Source organism: Gopherus flavomarginatus, chromosome 9, assembly GCF_025201925.1.
Source record: "Gopherus flavomarginatus isolate rGopFla2 chromosome 9, rGopFla2.mat.asm, whole genome shotgun sequence".
Taxonomy (NCBI): domain Eukaryota; kingdom Metazoa; phylum Chordata; order Testudines; family Testudinidae; genus Gopherus; species Gopherus flavomarginatus.
Genome location: NC_066625.1, coordinates 50105597 through 50120361, shown reverse-complemented (window position 1 = coordinate 50120361; position 14765 = coordinate 50105597). Strand labels below are relative to the sequence as shown.

At 44.0% G+C, this 14765-nt stretch overlaps 1 protein-coding gene across 3 annotated transcripts in view; it reads right to left on the bottom strand.

Annotated features, from left to right (window-relative positions):
- Nucleotides 1-14765, bottom strand: part of PKM (pyruvate kinase M1/2) — a 39160-nt gene that overhangs the window by 15083 nt on the left and 9312 nt on the right. For all 3 annotated transcript variants that reach the window (XM_050968296.1, XM_050968297.1, XM_050968294.1), the window contains exons 2-7: nucleotides 14380-14540; nucleotides 13277-13368; nucleotides 7460-7591; nucleotides 6257-6443; nucleotides 3951-4221; nucleotides 2535-2685 (exon numbers count right to left, since the gene is read on the bottom strand). In XM_050968296.1, coding sequence (XP_050824253.1) covers nucleotides 2535-2685; nucleotides 3951-4221; nucleotides 6257-6443; nucleotides 7460-7591; nucleotides 13277-13368; nucleotides 14380-14521 — 975 coding nt within the window. In that variant the 5' untranslated portion in view covers nucleotides 14522-14540. The remainder of the gene's footprint in view (nucleotides 1-2534; nucleotides 2686-3950; nucleotides 4222-6256; nucleotides 6444-7459; nucleotides 7592-13276; nucleotides 13369-14379; nucleotides 14541-14765) is intronic.

Here is a 14765-nt window from a genome sequence, read left to right as displayed (position 1 = left end):
CCCAACTGGCTAGTGTCCACAGCCATACGGTCCTTTAAATATCCTACTAATGGAAACCAGGCTATTCTTGAAGCACCAGCTACAGAGATACTAGGAAGATGATCCTTCCAGTACCAGAGGGCTACTTATAAAACTCCTGCAAGAGTTACTACTGTGGGAATTCTGCACCACTGTGCACAGGCATAATTAACAAGCTGTGCATATTTTTAATTTAGATTTTTGCACAGAAAAAAGCTTCAGCTGGAAAGTTGCTGCTGTTTTGCCTTTCTCCACCAAAGGGTGAGTAGCAGCTCCCAGCCAACTAGGGAAGAGAAAGAGCCTACCATCTTCACAGTGCCTGTTGGGCCAGGTCAGGAGACAGGGACTAAGGGGACATGAGGCTGCTGGGGAGTCAAACAAGGGCTCATAAGGGCTAGCGGGGGAGGACAGACTTGGGCGGGGGCTGAATGAGAGTAGGGGCACAGGGTCATATGGTGACAGGGGTAGCTGAGAAGGGGCACAGGGACACACTACAATACAGACATACTTGCTGACAGGTATTTTGAAATAAGTAACCAAAAATAATTGAAACTGGTGTGATTATATTGTGTTATTTTGACAAAATGATCTAAATGGTAGCACCAGCCCTGGCCAACTAGGTGGTTGCCTAGGGCGCCAAGATTTAGGGGCACAAAAAAGCAGCACCCCTCCCCTCAAATTTTTAAAGCCGTCTCAGCGGCCGCTGCGCTGGGAGGGAGAGGGAGTCTGAGCCGCCGCCGGCAGCCCAGGGCTTCCCCTGGGTTAGCGCGCCACCAGCAGCCCGGGGGTTCCACCGCGCAGTCACTACTTCGCTTCTCCCGCCTCCCAATCAGCTGTTTGGCGCTGCAAGCCTGGGAGGAGAATTAGAGTGGGGACAGTGTGTTCAGGTAGGACGCAGAGCAGAGGTAAGCTGGGGTGGGGAAGTACCGCACGGCTCCCCGGGCCAGGGGGTGGGGAGCTGCTGCAGGGCTAGGGGTGCGCAAGGTGGAAGTTTCACCTAGGGCACGAGAGACTTCCTTGCACCAGCCCTGCAAATGACATGCAGAATTTGAAAGCGTTGTGCACAGAATTCCCCCAGGAGTAATCTACCAATTCACTATCAACTCATTTTAAAAGCTCACTCTCCACGAGTGAAGCACAAAGTAGGAGAATCTCAGTTGCACAAATAAAAGTTCTAAGTTGCCACTAACAGCATCTCCTCTATTCCCAACTGAGGCTGTAGTGCTGCTGCAGAGTTTTGGAGATTTTCCACACAAGACAAAGCCTGGAGAATGGAGCAGAATTACTTGCTAAAATGCAATCTGAATATACTCTGTCCAAGATCCCTTCTGCAGAATATAGTTTACATAAAACCCTGCACAGCTCTAATTGTTTTCAAAGTTATAACAGAAAGGAAATGAAGAATGGACTCCTTTACACAGAAAGAGATAATCCACTATTAAATCACTAACGTCTGTTACCCTTATAAAATGCAATTTAAACTTCTGTATCGGAAACAATCTTCTGTCTCCATTAAATGGAGAGACAGACCAGTGAACACAAGAGGAAAGAAAAGTGGGGGAATATTGGGAAATCCATAAAAGGTTTCTTCACTTGGATGAAAAGTTTCTAGGCCCCATATTTTAGGGATTAACCATTTATATATTCCAACCCATGCAAGAGGTTCAGTCACAAGAACATTTGGAAGGCATTTCTTCCCACAACCAAAATTACTCTATTTGGCTGAACAGAGGTACAAGATGTTTACTGACTAACTTGGGAGAAGTAAGTATAGAAATCTCAGTTTGCCTGTGTTTTGTTCATGAAGACAGAAAAGCTGCTGGGCCACTGTACTTTGCAGCTCCACTCCGTGTGTTAGCTTCATGCTCTGATAGCAGGGCCGGTGCAACTATTTAGGCGACTGCAGTGCTACGAATGGGGGGGGTAGGGGGGGTGGCATTTTCTTCAGCAGCGACCCCAGCGGACGGATCTTTGGCCGCCCCAGTCGTCGCCATCATTTAGGCGAAGGGAGCGTAGGCAGGGGAGCGCGGGGAGGATGGCCTGCAGCAAGTGTGTAGGGGGAGGGCGCCGCATGTAGAGGAACTCCCTGCCCCAGCTCACCCCTGTCCTGCCTCCTCCCTGAGCATGCCATGGCTGCTTCACTTCTCCCGCCTCTCAGGCTTGCAGCACCTAAGCTGATTGGTGCTGCAAGCCTGAAAGGGGAGAGAAGTGAAGCAGCGACAGTGCTGGGGAGGAGGCAGAGCAGGGGTGAGCTGGAGTGGGAGTGGGGGAGGGGTGCTTCAGGGCAGAGGGTGGGGAGCTGCTGCGGGGGGGGGGGGGGGTGCCTCAGGGCAGGGGCCTGGGGACAGAAGGGCACAAGGTGGAAGTTTCGCCTAGGGCATGAAACATCCTTGCACTGGCCGTCTGATAGGGATATCTTGAAATAATAACTGAGTAATGGGCATAGTGAATCTCAAGTACTAGAGAAGTTACATGATAAAGACCGTGATTAAGAAAGCTAATGATATTTGAAGTACCTGAGTAGCACAGATAACAGGCTTCCCAGCCCTGTTGCAACGTCCAATCATCATCTTCTGGGCTAGGAAGACTTTTTCAGCAGGGATCTCAATACCCAAGTCACCACGGGCCACCATGATGCCATCGCTGGCCTCCAGAATCTCATCAAACCTCATGGCCAAAAAATAAAGACTTGTTTTACTCTTTCCTCCATCTGCAAGACATCTTTCAATTTTAGGAACTACAGGGGACAAAGGTGGAAGTCATGCTCTCCACCAGATACTTTTCATTTAGTACAAGTTTATACAATCATCTGAGCAATATAGATACAAACACTGCGTTCCCATAAGCTGTTCCACTTATTTTTAATATATAATTTAAATGGACAGTACTGATGCTTATTTTTAAACTTTAGATCAATTTAAATTTTCTACAGTTGTGTGAAATTATTGGCATCCATTATTTAATGACAGACAGTGGCATTCAAAAAGCTTTGGAGGTGTTAACACACAAATATACAAAGCAACTATCCTTAAAATGTACACGTCATACCTGTTTTTACTATTTATTCTTTAGTCTGTTTGTAACAAGTCTAAATCACTGGATTTTGAGTAAGTTATCAAGCAGCATTTTTCCCACTTCTCCTATTGGAATATTTTAATTATTGACAGAAGCGTGTAGAGGATGAAATTGACATTCACCCATAAAAATCTATTCTCATTCATAGCCTACTTGTGTTATGTGAAAGGCTAATTACAATACCAAGTGTATCCTTAAAACGAGAGAAGAGATTATCATTTTGGTAGCTAATCAGATTCCAGTTTTGTAAATTGAACAAGGAGCAAGTATTGTCACACTGGGTACATCTACCCTACTATTTTTAGTCTTACAGACAAAGTTAGCTGACCTGGGGCCTGAGACATGCTGCTGAAGGTGGGTTTTTTTTGTTTTGTTTTTGAGTGCAATGTAGACATATCTGTTGACACTTGAGAAATAAATGGTCAATACTTCAGTGTCACTGGCCGCTACTGCTAGAATTGGAGATTAAGTTTTGGTAAGGGAAAAAAGTAGAGACCTTGTTAATTAGCATTAAGTACTAGGCAATCCACTGCAAATTACTGAAGTTTGGGCTGATAAGGTGAGGTTAAGTATATAAGACCAGGACTCAAAAACCAAACCAACCAAACACACTAAGTGTACCCATTTGTATGTTACAGGATGCTGACAGATACAGCGATAACTGCTAACCTGTTTTGCAATGAAGGCAGTAATATAGTAGTAACTCATTTCTGCGGAGAAGTGGGATAAGAACCTAAAGGACAAGCTGCAGTTCAGCAAAATGAAATTTGTGCTCCCAGTGAGTCTCTTTTCCCCCCTCTCCACAACTCCGAGAATCTTTACTGTCACCTGTACAAGCCATGCTTGGGAAAGCTCACCTGCGCACGCCCTCATGGTTCTCAATCTTGCTGATGATCTTGATGTTCTTCCCTTTTTCTCCCAGCACTTGCCTGACAGCATGGACATCAGCTGCCTTGCGGATGAAGGAAGCAAACACCATGTCCACATCCTGCTCCACACCAAATTTCAGATCTTGAATGTCCTTCTCGGAGACTGCAGGAAGGTCCACTGCAGCACCAGGAAGATTTACACCCTTCTTGCTACCAAGCATACCACCATTCTCAACTTCAGTGAGAACGTAGTCAGCACCTGAATTAAATTGGATGAGTTTAAGTCAGCAGCTTACATTCATAGAGTCTTTTGCTTGCTCCCCCATCACTTCACCATTATTCTGTACTAGTCACTTCTTACTATCTCCTCTTTCTACTGGAGAAGAGCAAGTGACTGGGCACTTTCACAGCCAGAGCTGTTTTTCCCAACAGACAGTACAGTTAATTGTCTTGTGCCTTTGCAATAGACAATCATGTTATGGTAATCTCTTAGGCACAGGCTGGTTGGGAGCACCTGCATTTTGCATTGGTCTGCTAAATCCTGCTCCTGGGAATAAATTCTGTCAGTCTAGATTCACCTCCACCCCCATTCCTGAAAATGGAAGATAGTATAAACATGAGTATGATTGCTGAACTACAGAAATGCAATTTGATGGTTTCTAGACAGGCTGTTCACATGTTCCAGAACACTTGCAAATAAGTATCACTGAAAGAGGGAAAGCTCTGGAGGATGCATCTCACCAGCCACAGTTCAGTGCCCTCTACCATGAAAGCAGATTGGCACTTCACTTCCTAGTGAGACTAGTCCAACATTAGCTATATGATCTAATTTTACAAACAAGAATTGGTGTGGTGTAGCAAAAGGGCAGATAGATTTTGAGTACACAGTCTTTTTACTCCAATCCTATATTACTCCCCTTTCAGAAGGGAGATACCTCAGGCCAGAAAAATTAGTTATTCTTTTATAAAAGAATCAGCAACTGTCCACTGATGCAGATATATTGTGCTGCCACTATCTGAGGATTGCTATGAAACTATTTAGGGAGCAGACAATAGTGTGCCAGGGAGTATAGTCCTCACTCTTTGCCAGAGCAGTCTTAATACTGAAACCAGTGATTTTTAAAATTGATTTTTCACTCAAAGTTCCCTACCCATTGGTTTCTGCATTACTCTGAGAACTCAGTTAATATGCCTTGGTCTGTGCACAAAAGTCCATGGCATATTAATACTCTAAGTTCATGGTATACTCAACTAGTTGGAGGTAGCCAGCTTTCCCTGTAAGTGGCAGAAATTGTCAAGTAGTTTATGACCAAAATTTGACCTGTGCTTTACCAGAGCAGATAGCAATGAAGGGTTAAGGACAGGGGTGGGCCAACTTTTTGGGCTGAGGGCCACATCTGGATGTGGAAATTGTATGGCAGGCCACGATTGCTCATGAAATTAACAATTCAGAGGTATTCGAATAAAACTTTAATAAAGATACATTTTAGTTGAAATGAACATTAAACCTTACTATTATAAATATATAATAAAGTATAACAATAATTAAACCAAACTTACCTCCTTTCCACACCCTTTTTGATTAATGTGAACAATGCAGCTGGCACTTCCTGGCCAACTATTCTTTGTTTTATCCTCAACAATGGAAAATTAACACTACTAAAACAGCAGAGTCACCTAAGAGAACAAGTAGCAGGCCCATGGGCTTGCATGTTCCAGGCTCTGATGGCGTGTGAGGCGTTTGGTAATGGGTTGTGCAGCCACAGTAACATGCATGCCCTCAAGCAGGTCCCACCTGAACTTGTGGGAGCGTCAGGCGGGCAGAGCAGGACAAGTCCCAGGGCCTGCTCCCTGGCTGGATCGCCAGAGTGGGGCAAGCCACCGACCCTGCTCCCGGGGGGCTGATTAAAAGGTTTGAGGGGCTGGATGCAGCCTGCAGGTTGTAGTTTGCCCATCCCTGGTTTAGGAGAACAAATACAGCCTAGTGAAACCTGGCGTAAGTCATCACTCAGTTACTGGAATTATGGTTTTAAGGGGAAGGAAGTGGAGGTGGTTTTGCTGCATCTACCAAAGTCAGAAGTCCATCCTCATTGTATTGGGTCAAATCTGGAAGTGAAAATGGGTGGCCAAATCACCAGGAAAGTACCAAGTTAGTCTATCTTCAATAGCTAGCTGAGCTTCAAAGAATGGTAATTCCAAGTGAAACATCACCACAAGTTAATAGTTAGATGTGAAGGGGCAGATCACCATTAGTGCAGGGTTCATGGTACTGGAATCCCTTGATCATTACATACCTTTCCCCTTAACCTGCAGAGAAATGAGGCCATCATCTATATAGATTTTGCTGCCCACATCCACAACATGGGTCAGGTTCTTGTAGTCCAGCCACAGTACATTTTCATCGCACTGCTCCATGAAGGCGTTGTCCAAGGTCACTTTGAGAGTTGCTCCCTTCTTAAGTTCCACCTCTGCTGTGCCACTCTGTGTGCAACAATGAAAACTTTAGTAACAGAATGGCAGGTGGGGGGTTGGGATTAGTGTACAAGTGTTGATGGCCTGTGATATACAGGAGGTCAGACTAGATGATCTGGTGGTCCCTTCTGGTTTTAAACTCTATGACTAACACCCACTTTCCCCAGGACAGAGTAGCTTTGTGGTGGCAATCTCTGCTATAAGTATGTCTCTCACACCTACAGCATATTCCATATACACACCTAGAGCCAACAATGGAAAAATGGTCACTGACTGGCAAGGTTACTTTCCTGCACGTGATGTGCTTGCTATGGTGGAACATGTTCATTATGGTCACAGTCCAGTTTTGCACAGTGGACAGTCAATTCATCCACACTGTGTAACACTCAGTCCCCTGAACCTAAGTGGCTGAAAATGGTCCAGCTTCATTCTTTCATTCAGAGGTTTGTTAACATGAACCCTTGGTCCAGAAGGAGAGTTAGTATTACAGCCACAAGACCATCTAGTTCCTTAGAGGCATTTTTTAAATGTAGAATGAAAGCTAGTATAATCCTTCATAGTATAGGACAGAGGTGGCCAACCTGTGGCTCTGGAGCCACGTGCAGCTCTTCAGAAGTTAATATGTGGCTCCTTGTATAGGCAACAACTTTGGGAGTGGAGCTACAGGTGACAACTTTCCAACGTGCTGGGGAGAGAGGGGGAGCCCCACTGCTCAACCCCTGGCTCTGCCACAGGCCTTTCCCCCCACTCCATTCCTTCCCTTAGCTTGCTGTGCCCTCGCTCCTCCACCATCCCACCCCCCCAGAGCCTCCTGCGCAGCAGGACAGCTGATCAGGAGGTGTGGGGAGGGAGGAGGCCACACTGATCAGTGGGGCTGCTGGTTGGTGGAAGGTGCTGGGAGGGGAGCTGATTGGAGGAGAGGGTGTGCTGACATATTACTGTGGCTTTTTGACAATGTACATTGGTAAATTCTGGCTCCTTCTCAGGATCAGGATGGCCACCCCGATATAGAACAAAAAACTTACTCCCTTGATAAGTCCAGTTCGGATTTCAGGTCCCTTGGTATCCAGCGCTACAGCCACAGGTCTGTAAGTGATGGGATCAGAAGCAAAGCTCTCTGTAGCTTCTCGCACATTCCTGATTGTTCCTTCATGGTACTGGCAGGGAGAGAGGAGAGAGGAAGAAAAAAAAAAGTTTTCAGCCCACTTCTTTTCATTCGCTGTCCTGGACACTATAAGCTTACAGTCAAAGGCTGCTGGCCCCTTTCTCCATGCTCAGCTACTCCATCAGAGTGGAATACAGTGCAGAATCTAAGCTTGCAGTTAATTAAGATTACTCATTGTTATGAAGGCCATGTGTATGGACAAGGTCTTACAAGAGTTAATTATCAGTACAGTTGACGTGGTACAACTCCCTTAGGGTGGGTACAGTTACATTGTGCACTTATACAGTATTCCTCTTCCAGTCAGGAATAAGCTATCTGGTAGGAGGCACCCTGCTGTGTGTGGTGGGGTAACAGTCCACACTAGGATTGTACTAGTATAAATATATTGGTAACGTCACAGCCCTAAATATAGCTATATTCATACAAAAAACTGTTTAGACTAGCCTAAGTAAATTCAGTTCTGTCAAGTGCGCAAAGACAGCCAAAACCAACGGCAGGCGAGTGCAAGTAATTCATTTTCTCTCAATGGGTACTAACATGAAAGCCCAAGGATGGTTTAAAGCATCAATATTATTTTGTTATTAATCATTTCAAACAGAAGTTTTTAGCCAGTATGCTTTACCTTTGGATGCAATGGACTGCTCAGCTGCCAAGAATTGCCAGGGTGAAGAACAACACTGGGAAAGAAAACCCTCTCTGGAACCTAAAGGCCCAAACTGCCTTCTGAGTGCCACAACCCCAGACTGCCTTCCACACTCGCCAGAGGCCAAAAGATCTGGCTGCTGCCTACCCACATGTAAGAACCTCCAGCTCTCTCTTGAAAATTTCAGCAGTGCTCCAGAAGAAAAATGGCAAGGTCTCAAGAGATAGTTTAGGATAGCATAAAGTTGGATAGAACATTGTGCAAAACTTCATGTTGAGTTTGAAGCTGCTGCAGAATTCACATCCAGCTTGGCACAGTATTCCACAGGCCCTGCCTACAGTATTCATCTTGAGGAGGATGTGGGAAATTTCTATACAACTCTGTTTACCCCACTCACTGTTGTATTGCTACCTACCTGTAGGAAGGAGTTAACTGGGTTCTGAGAGAGGTTCCTTGCTATCTCAAGTGACTTTCACTTCACAGATGATCAGTATAAAAAACTGTTTGCTCAGCCTGATCAAACAGCAACACTGGGTAAAGAAAGCTTTTCATGATCAAGGTTATGTAAATCCTGACAGACAGTTGTTGAAGACAGGTTACAGCTGGAGGAGAGAAGGCGCTCAGAAAGACTATGCTTGGACTAGAAACAAATTGATAGATGTAACAAGGAGTCTAGCTGTCTCCTTTGCACATAAAACACACGCAGCAGCACGGGACAGATTAAAATGCTTTTGTTTGTTAGTTCTAGTTTGTAGCAAGTCTGACGTACAGGCAGTTCAGCATCTTTCCAGGTTTTATAACCTTGGGATCTCATAAGCCTCGTACGTGTTCAGGAATTCTCGAAGTTTATGGAAACACTGAGCTGAAGGCAGGTGGAAGGTGGCATTTTATATGAAGCAACAACGTCCTTAAATAGAGAACTGAAAACCCCCTTACGGATGGGAACAGAGGTCTACTACTAAACGGGGCAAGGGATTATTGTTCACACTAGATATTCATGTACATACATTAAAATAAATGGTTCCATGGGTAGAAGACAGATTTAGTTTCATGATCAAGAAATGAAAGTCAGGACTGGCACAGCACCTGCCTCATCTTGGTGGTGTACCCAAGATGAGATGTTTTACAGTAATTTAGTCCAAACACACAGTCATGGATCTGCCTGACCTCACTGTAGACTTTTGGAACAATTAGGATTTTTTATCATCTTAACACATGCAAGCCTCCCCACCCAGGAAGACCCTATATTGCTTTGTTTTAGTTTGACCTTAACCTTAAGAACTAGAGGGAAAGGAGTTAGTTAATTAAAAGTTGGACAACTTGAGCTGGCAGAAGCCAGCGCATTTGGTCACTGTTACAGTGATGTTTACATGAAGTTTCACACTCCATCAGAGGCTTTTATTGGAAGCTGCTGGAGGAAGTAAGAACTGAAATAGAAACATGTCTGCAGAATATGCAGCGAAAAGAGTGCCAGGAAAGTAGCATCAATTTTTAGACTATACATAGGAAAGTAGGCAAACTTGGAAGGCAGCATTCTCCTTAGAGCAAAGGCAGCGCATGAACCGATTTCCAGTGGTACTCACATTGCCCAGGTCCTGGACACCGGTCCAGGAGGCTCTGCATTTTAATTCAATTTTAAATGAAGCTTCCTAAACATTTAAAAAACCTTATTTACTTTAGTACAACAATAGTTGAGTTATATATTATAGACTTATAGAAAAAGAGACCTTCTAAAACTTAAAATGTATTACTGGCATGCGAAACCTTAAATTAAAGTGAATAAACAAAGACTCGGCACACCACTTCTGAAAGGTTGCCTACCCCTGCCTCAGAGCATTTATTACAATCAAGTTTTCAGGAGTATGTAAACCTTGTGAACCTCAGTTTTGGGGAGTAACTCAAATCACACACAAGGCGTCAAGTTGGTCACAGGCACGGAGATGCACAAACCCAATGAATATTCCTGACCAATTTTGGCACCATTAAATGGGAGTCCCAGAAAGAGCTGAAGGATGCGTATGGGGAGTTGAATAGCCTGTTGTGGCCTGAACTTCGCTATACGTAAGATTGGCATCTCCGCATTAGCCTATACATCCATCCAAGTTAGGAGCACAGCCTTCCTAAGGGGTAGATAACTATTCAAAGTGCTGAGATTATGAAAGAAGAAAATTAACTTATGAGCAGCTTCTGGCTCTGGCCACCGTCAGAAGCCCAGCCACTGACTCCAATGCTTAGATTTTTCAGTTTTCCATAACTTTAAAAGTCAGCATGTTCGTGGTTTCTGCAGTGTCTGGTTCACTTTAATGCCCTGTTCTCTTTAAAGTTTAGGGGAGGGCAAGAAGCCAAGTTGTTACATAGCTTCAGGTGCTTACTTTGTGTCCTATAGAAACTACAGCCCCTGACATTTTGAAGGCTAAAGGACAGTCAACATGGAGGCCTTGGGCATCACTGCAGGGAAACCATATTTGGGAATGGGATCACTTCCACATCTCAAGTCACAAAGAGGAATCTAGTCTATTTATATAAACTCTGAGGGGGCTTGCCTGCCACAACAAATGGTTTGCATTTCTTATGATCTTATTCCTCACATAAATTTAACAGTGCTTTCAAATGCCAGAGCACGATCGCCATAACGGTCAGGTAACATAACTCTGCAAACCAGTGAGCCAAGCAGAGACCCAGGACTTATTTGAAGTAGCTAAGAGTTTGCTTCTGAGACAGGGACTTGCATGGCCTACAACAAAATGCATCACTTTAATAGCACTCTGCTTATTTCTGTAGTAGTAAATCAGTGTTCGCTGAATACAATTCACATGTTAACAGCAAACCGGTGGCTGAGGCAGAAATGGAAGTTTATTCCACTCCAGCCGACCCCTAACCTGATTACTTCTGAGTCAGTATATCAGAACTTACCAGTCAAGAAAGCCAAGAGAATGTAAGGAACCATTAGGAAAGGGGACAGACAGAAAATATGATAACACTACATAAATCCATGGTACATCCACACTTTGAATACTGTATGCAGTTCTGGTCATCCCATTCCAAAAAGGGAGATTAGAATTGGAAGAGGTACAGAGAAGGGCAACAAAAATCAGGGATATGGAACAGCTTCCAAATGAGGAGAGAGTAAAAAGACTAGGACTTTTCAGCTTGGAAGAGAGATGACTAACGGGGATACAACAGGTCTATAAAATCATAAATGTGTGGAGAAGTGGATAAGGAAGTGTTATTTACTCCTTCGCATGTCACAAGAACCATGGGTCACCTAATAAAATTAACAGGAAGCGGGATTAGAAACAAGAGTAAGTACTTCTTCACAAAATGCAACAAGCCTGTGGAACTCTTTGCCAGGGGATGTTGTGAAGGCCAAAACTATAACTGGGTTCAAAAAAAGAATTAGATCAATTCCTGGAGGATGTGGCCTGGCTATTAGCCATGATGAGCAGGGATGCAACTCCATGCTCTGGGTGTCCCTAAGGCCTCTGACTACCAGAAGTGGAGAGTGGACAAGAGATGATCACTCAACAATTGTCTGTTCTGTTCATTCCCTCTGAAGCATCTGGCTCTGGCTACTGTTGGAAGACACGATATTGGACCAGATGGACCCATGGGTCTGACCCAGTATGGCTGTTCCTATGTTTGTTTTTGTTCCTACCCAACCTAATTTTAAGTGGTAGTCTGAAGGACTTAAGGACACATAGTAACATGAGTCAAGTGATTTAGTTTTCATTATTTTTTTTTTTAAAAAAGACTTTTCAGAGGCAACCAGCAACCAAAAGGCAAAGTCCATGCTTCAAGGATCTTGAAACTGGTCACCTGTATGCCAGCTGTCAGGTAGTAGCAGTGACCTACTAGCTTAGTACTGAAATCCAGACTCTGCAGCAAATAGAATACCCTTAGAAAAAGGTTTTACTGACTAGCATTTGCTAACATACTTAAGGGATTGTAAGAAAGCATACATACACACACACACACGCTTTCCCAGAAGCTCTCATTTATGCCTATTATAAGAGATTGCAGCTCAAATAGGCTGATTTAATTTAACTAGAAAATTCTTTAGAGCAGGGGACCTCAGACTGCACATTTAAAAGTACTTTCTCGCAAGAAAAAAAAATGGAGTGTAAGAACAGACCCCTCTTGATACAGTGGTGCTTTATGACAGAAGCTGAGGAAGAATCAGAGCGATTTAGTAGTTTAACTAGGAACGTATGCTCATGTGTAGTAAACTGTCATAAATGGTAAATACCAAAGTTAATCAGCCTCTAATGAACTGCAAGCTTGAGACCTGCAATTGGACCCGAACACCATGGAACCCAATCATGAGTCTTGAGTTCAGGTGAGGAAAAATAACTTGCATGGCTCAGATCATCTCTGCTTACCTTCTCCTGCCTGTGGAGTGGGTGCAGCAGCAGCTGCATGCCCTGCTCCTGTCAGCCACTGCCACCTTGCTGTGCTGGATTGAGTGTGCTGAGACGTTTCAGTGCAGCACATCTCTCTCTCCACAGGAGACACAAGTGGGTGGTGGCCAGCAGGAGCGAGGCTGTGCAGACACAACAGATATGCTGCAGACAACAGCACTAGCCTAGGCTCAGGAGGAAGTCAGTTTGCGTCTGAAAACAACTCAACCTTCTCAGTCTGGGTGGGCTCAAGTCAGACTAAGGTTAGGCCTGAGCAAACCTCTCCTGCAAGCTTCTTAGGGTGAAGGTTTGGGTACAGAAGATTCTAGCATGAGATCTTTTTGTGGGAAGAGATCATCCTATTTTTCCTTTGCTTAGTGTGGTCTGTTGCGCACATTTTGCCTCTCGAATTACTGGTGGCAAGACACCGTACCAAGTGTCATAAAGGAACCTGCAAATGCAGGATATGGATGTTAATTTGTCTTTTGAGAGAATGCATAACTTAAATCACAAATATCTTCCTACTGCCTAAAGGTCCAAGGTGTGCTGCTTCGAGCTTCCAGCCAAGTACCTTGCCCCATGAAAGCACTTTTGCTTGAGTCAGGACAATGTTTATTCAGACTCTCTCTGCCCTTACCTCATGAGTTCCATGAGAGAAGTTGAGACGGGCAACATTCATTCCGGATTTAATCATTTCTCTCAGCATTTCCACTGAGCGGGAGGCTGGGCCTAGAAGGAACCACAGTTTGACTATCAATTGATTAAGTTTGTTACAGACTTTTAAAGGCAAAGATGCAAAACCAGAAACTGTTCTAGGTTTGTGGGCTATTTCACAAGGTAGGAATGGGTGAACTACACATAGCCGTAGACATTGTAAAACGAATTTGAATATCTGTGAAGTAACGTCTCCTTGCTTGCTGGACTCCTGGAAATTGCATGCATGGTCTCAAACTAGCTCAGACATACAAACCCTAAGATAGATGGAGATACCTTCAAAGACTGACTGCACTCCAACTAAGGGCCCTTGTAACACTCAAATTCCCAAGTATTAAAAGAATTCTTCAACCCTGGCTGCATGTTACTCCCACAGCCAAAGTCTGCAGCCCATAGCATTACACTAGATCTTTACTACTGCATTTTCAATCTGCCAGTTTAGATTTAACGGAGAAAAGGGATAACGATGCTGCAAAGAAAACCAGCTATAATAGCTAGAAGAGCCTCAATTGGAAGAGCATTTCACTTTATAACACAAATTCAACCCCCTAGCAGTTAATTCCCTAGCTGCACACAAAGACAGACAATTCTCTGTCATTAAAAGAATCTACTCCTATCCATTTCTTAGTTTGTGCACAAGTTTGTAATGCAAGCAACTTCAACTATCACTGTGCAGCATGCAGGAAGACTGGGGCACAGAGCAACAGTGTATTTTTGCTTCAGTCTCCAAGGCAGGAAGGGTGTGATTAGTGGCTAATTCCATTTTATATTTTGTAGTAGTGGATAGGCTCTCTTACTTCTGAAGCCAGGATTCATGCAAACTTGAGAAAAGGATATGGTTGCAAAACTCATGAGTTCACCCATGCTCCTCATCTTAGAGATAAGGAAGTTAAATATTTGCATTTTTCCATGATTCATTCTATAGATCTTTGAGAACACTGAAGTCTTTGGGCTGTTCTTAAATTTTATATTAGAAGACAGCTGCAATTACCCCCCACTTCTCCCAACATGTTAAGAGTCACATACCAATAGTGCAGATAATGCCAGTGTTTCGTGCTGTGATTGGCTCAGAATCAATGTCCAGGCGGCACATATGCTCCAGAAAAGTGTCTGCCATGGCAGCATGTAGCTGCTGGGTCTGGATGAAAGCATCATGGTGCTTAGACATGGTTGCTGAGATTCTTCACCTAGGAGAGAGGGTAGAGAGTTATTTTAGACAGGCAGGTAAATCTAAAACCTAGTTGGGTCTCATACACGGTTCACTGAAAATTGAGTTGGTTGAGATTAAAAAAGCCTCAGTAAGCAATTCTGCATGAGTATTTAAGCGATATACATTCCATTTTACATCATTTCTTGGGTAAAATCAACAGAGCTTGCTGCTGCTAGTTACTGAATCAAATTATTCGTGTGGA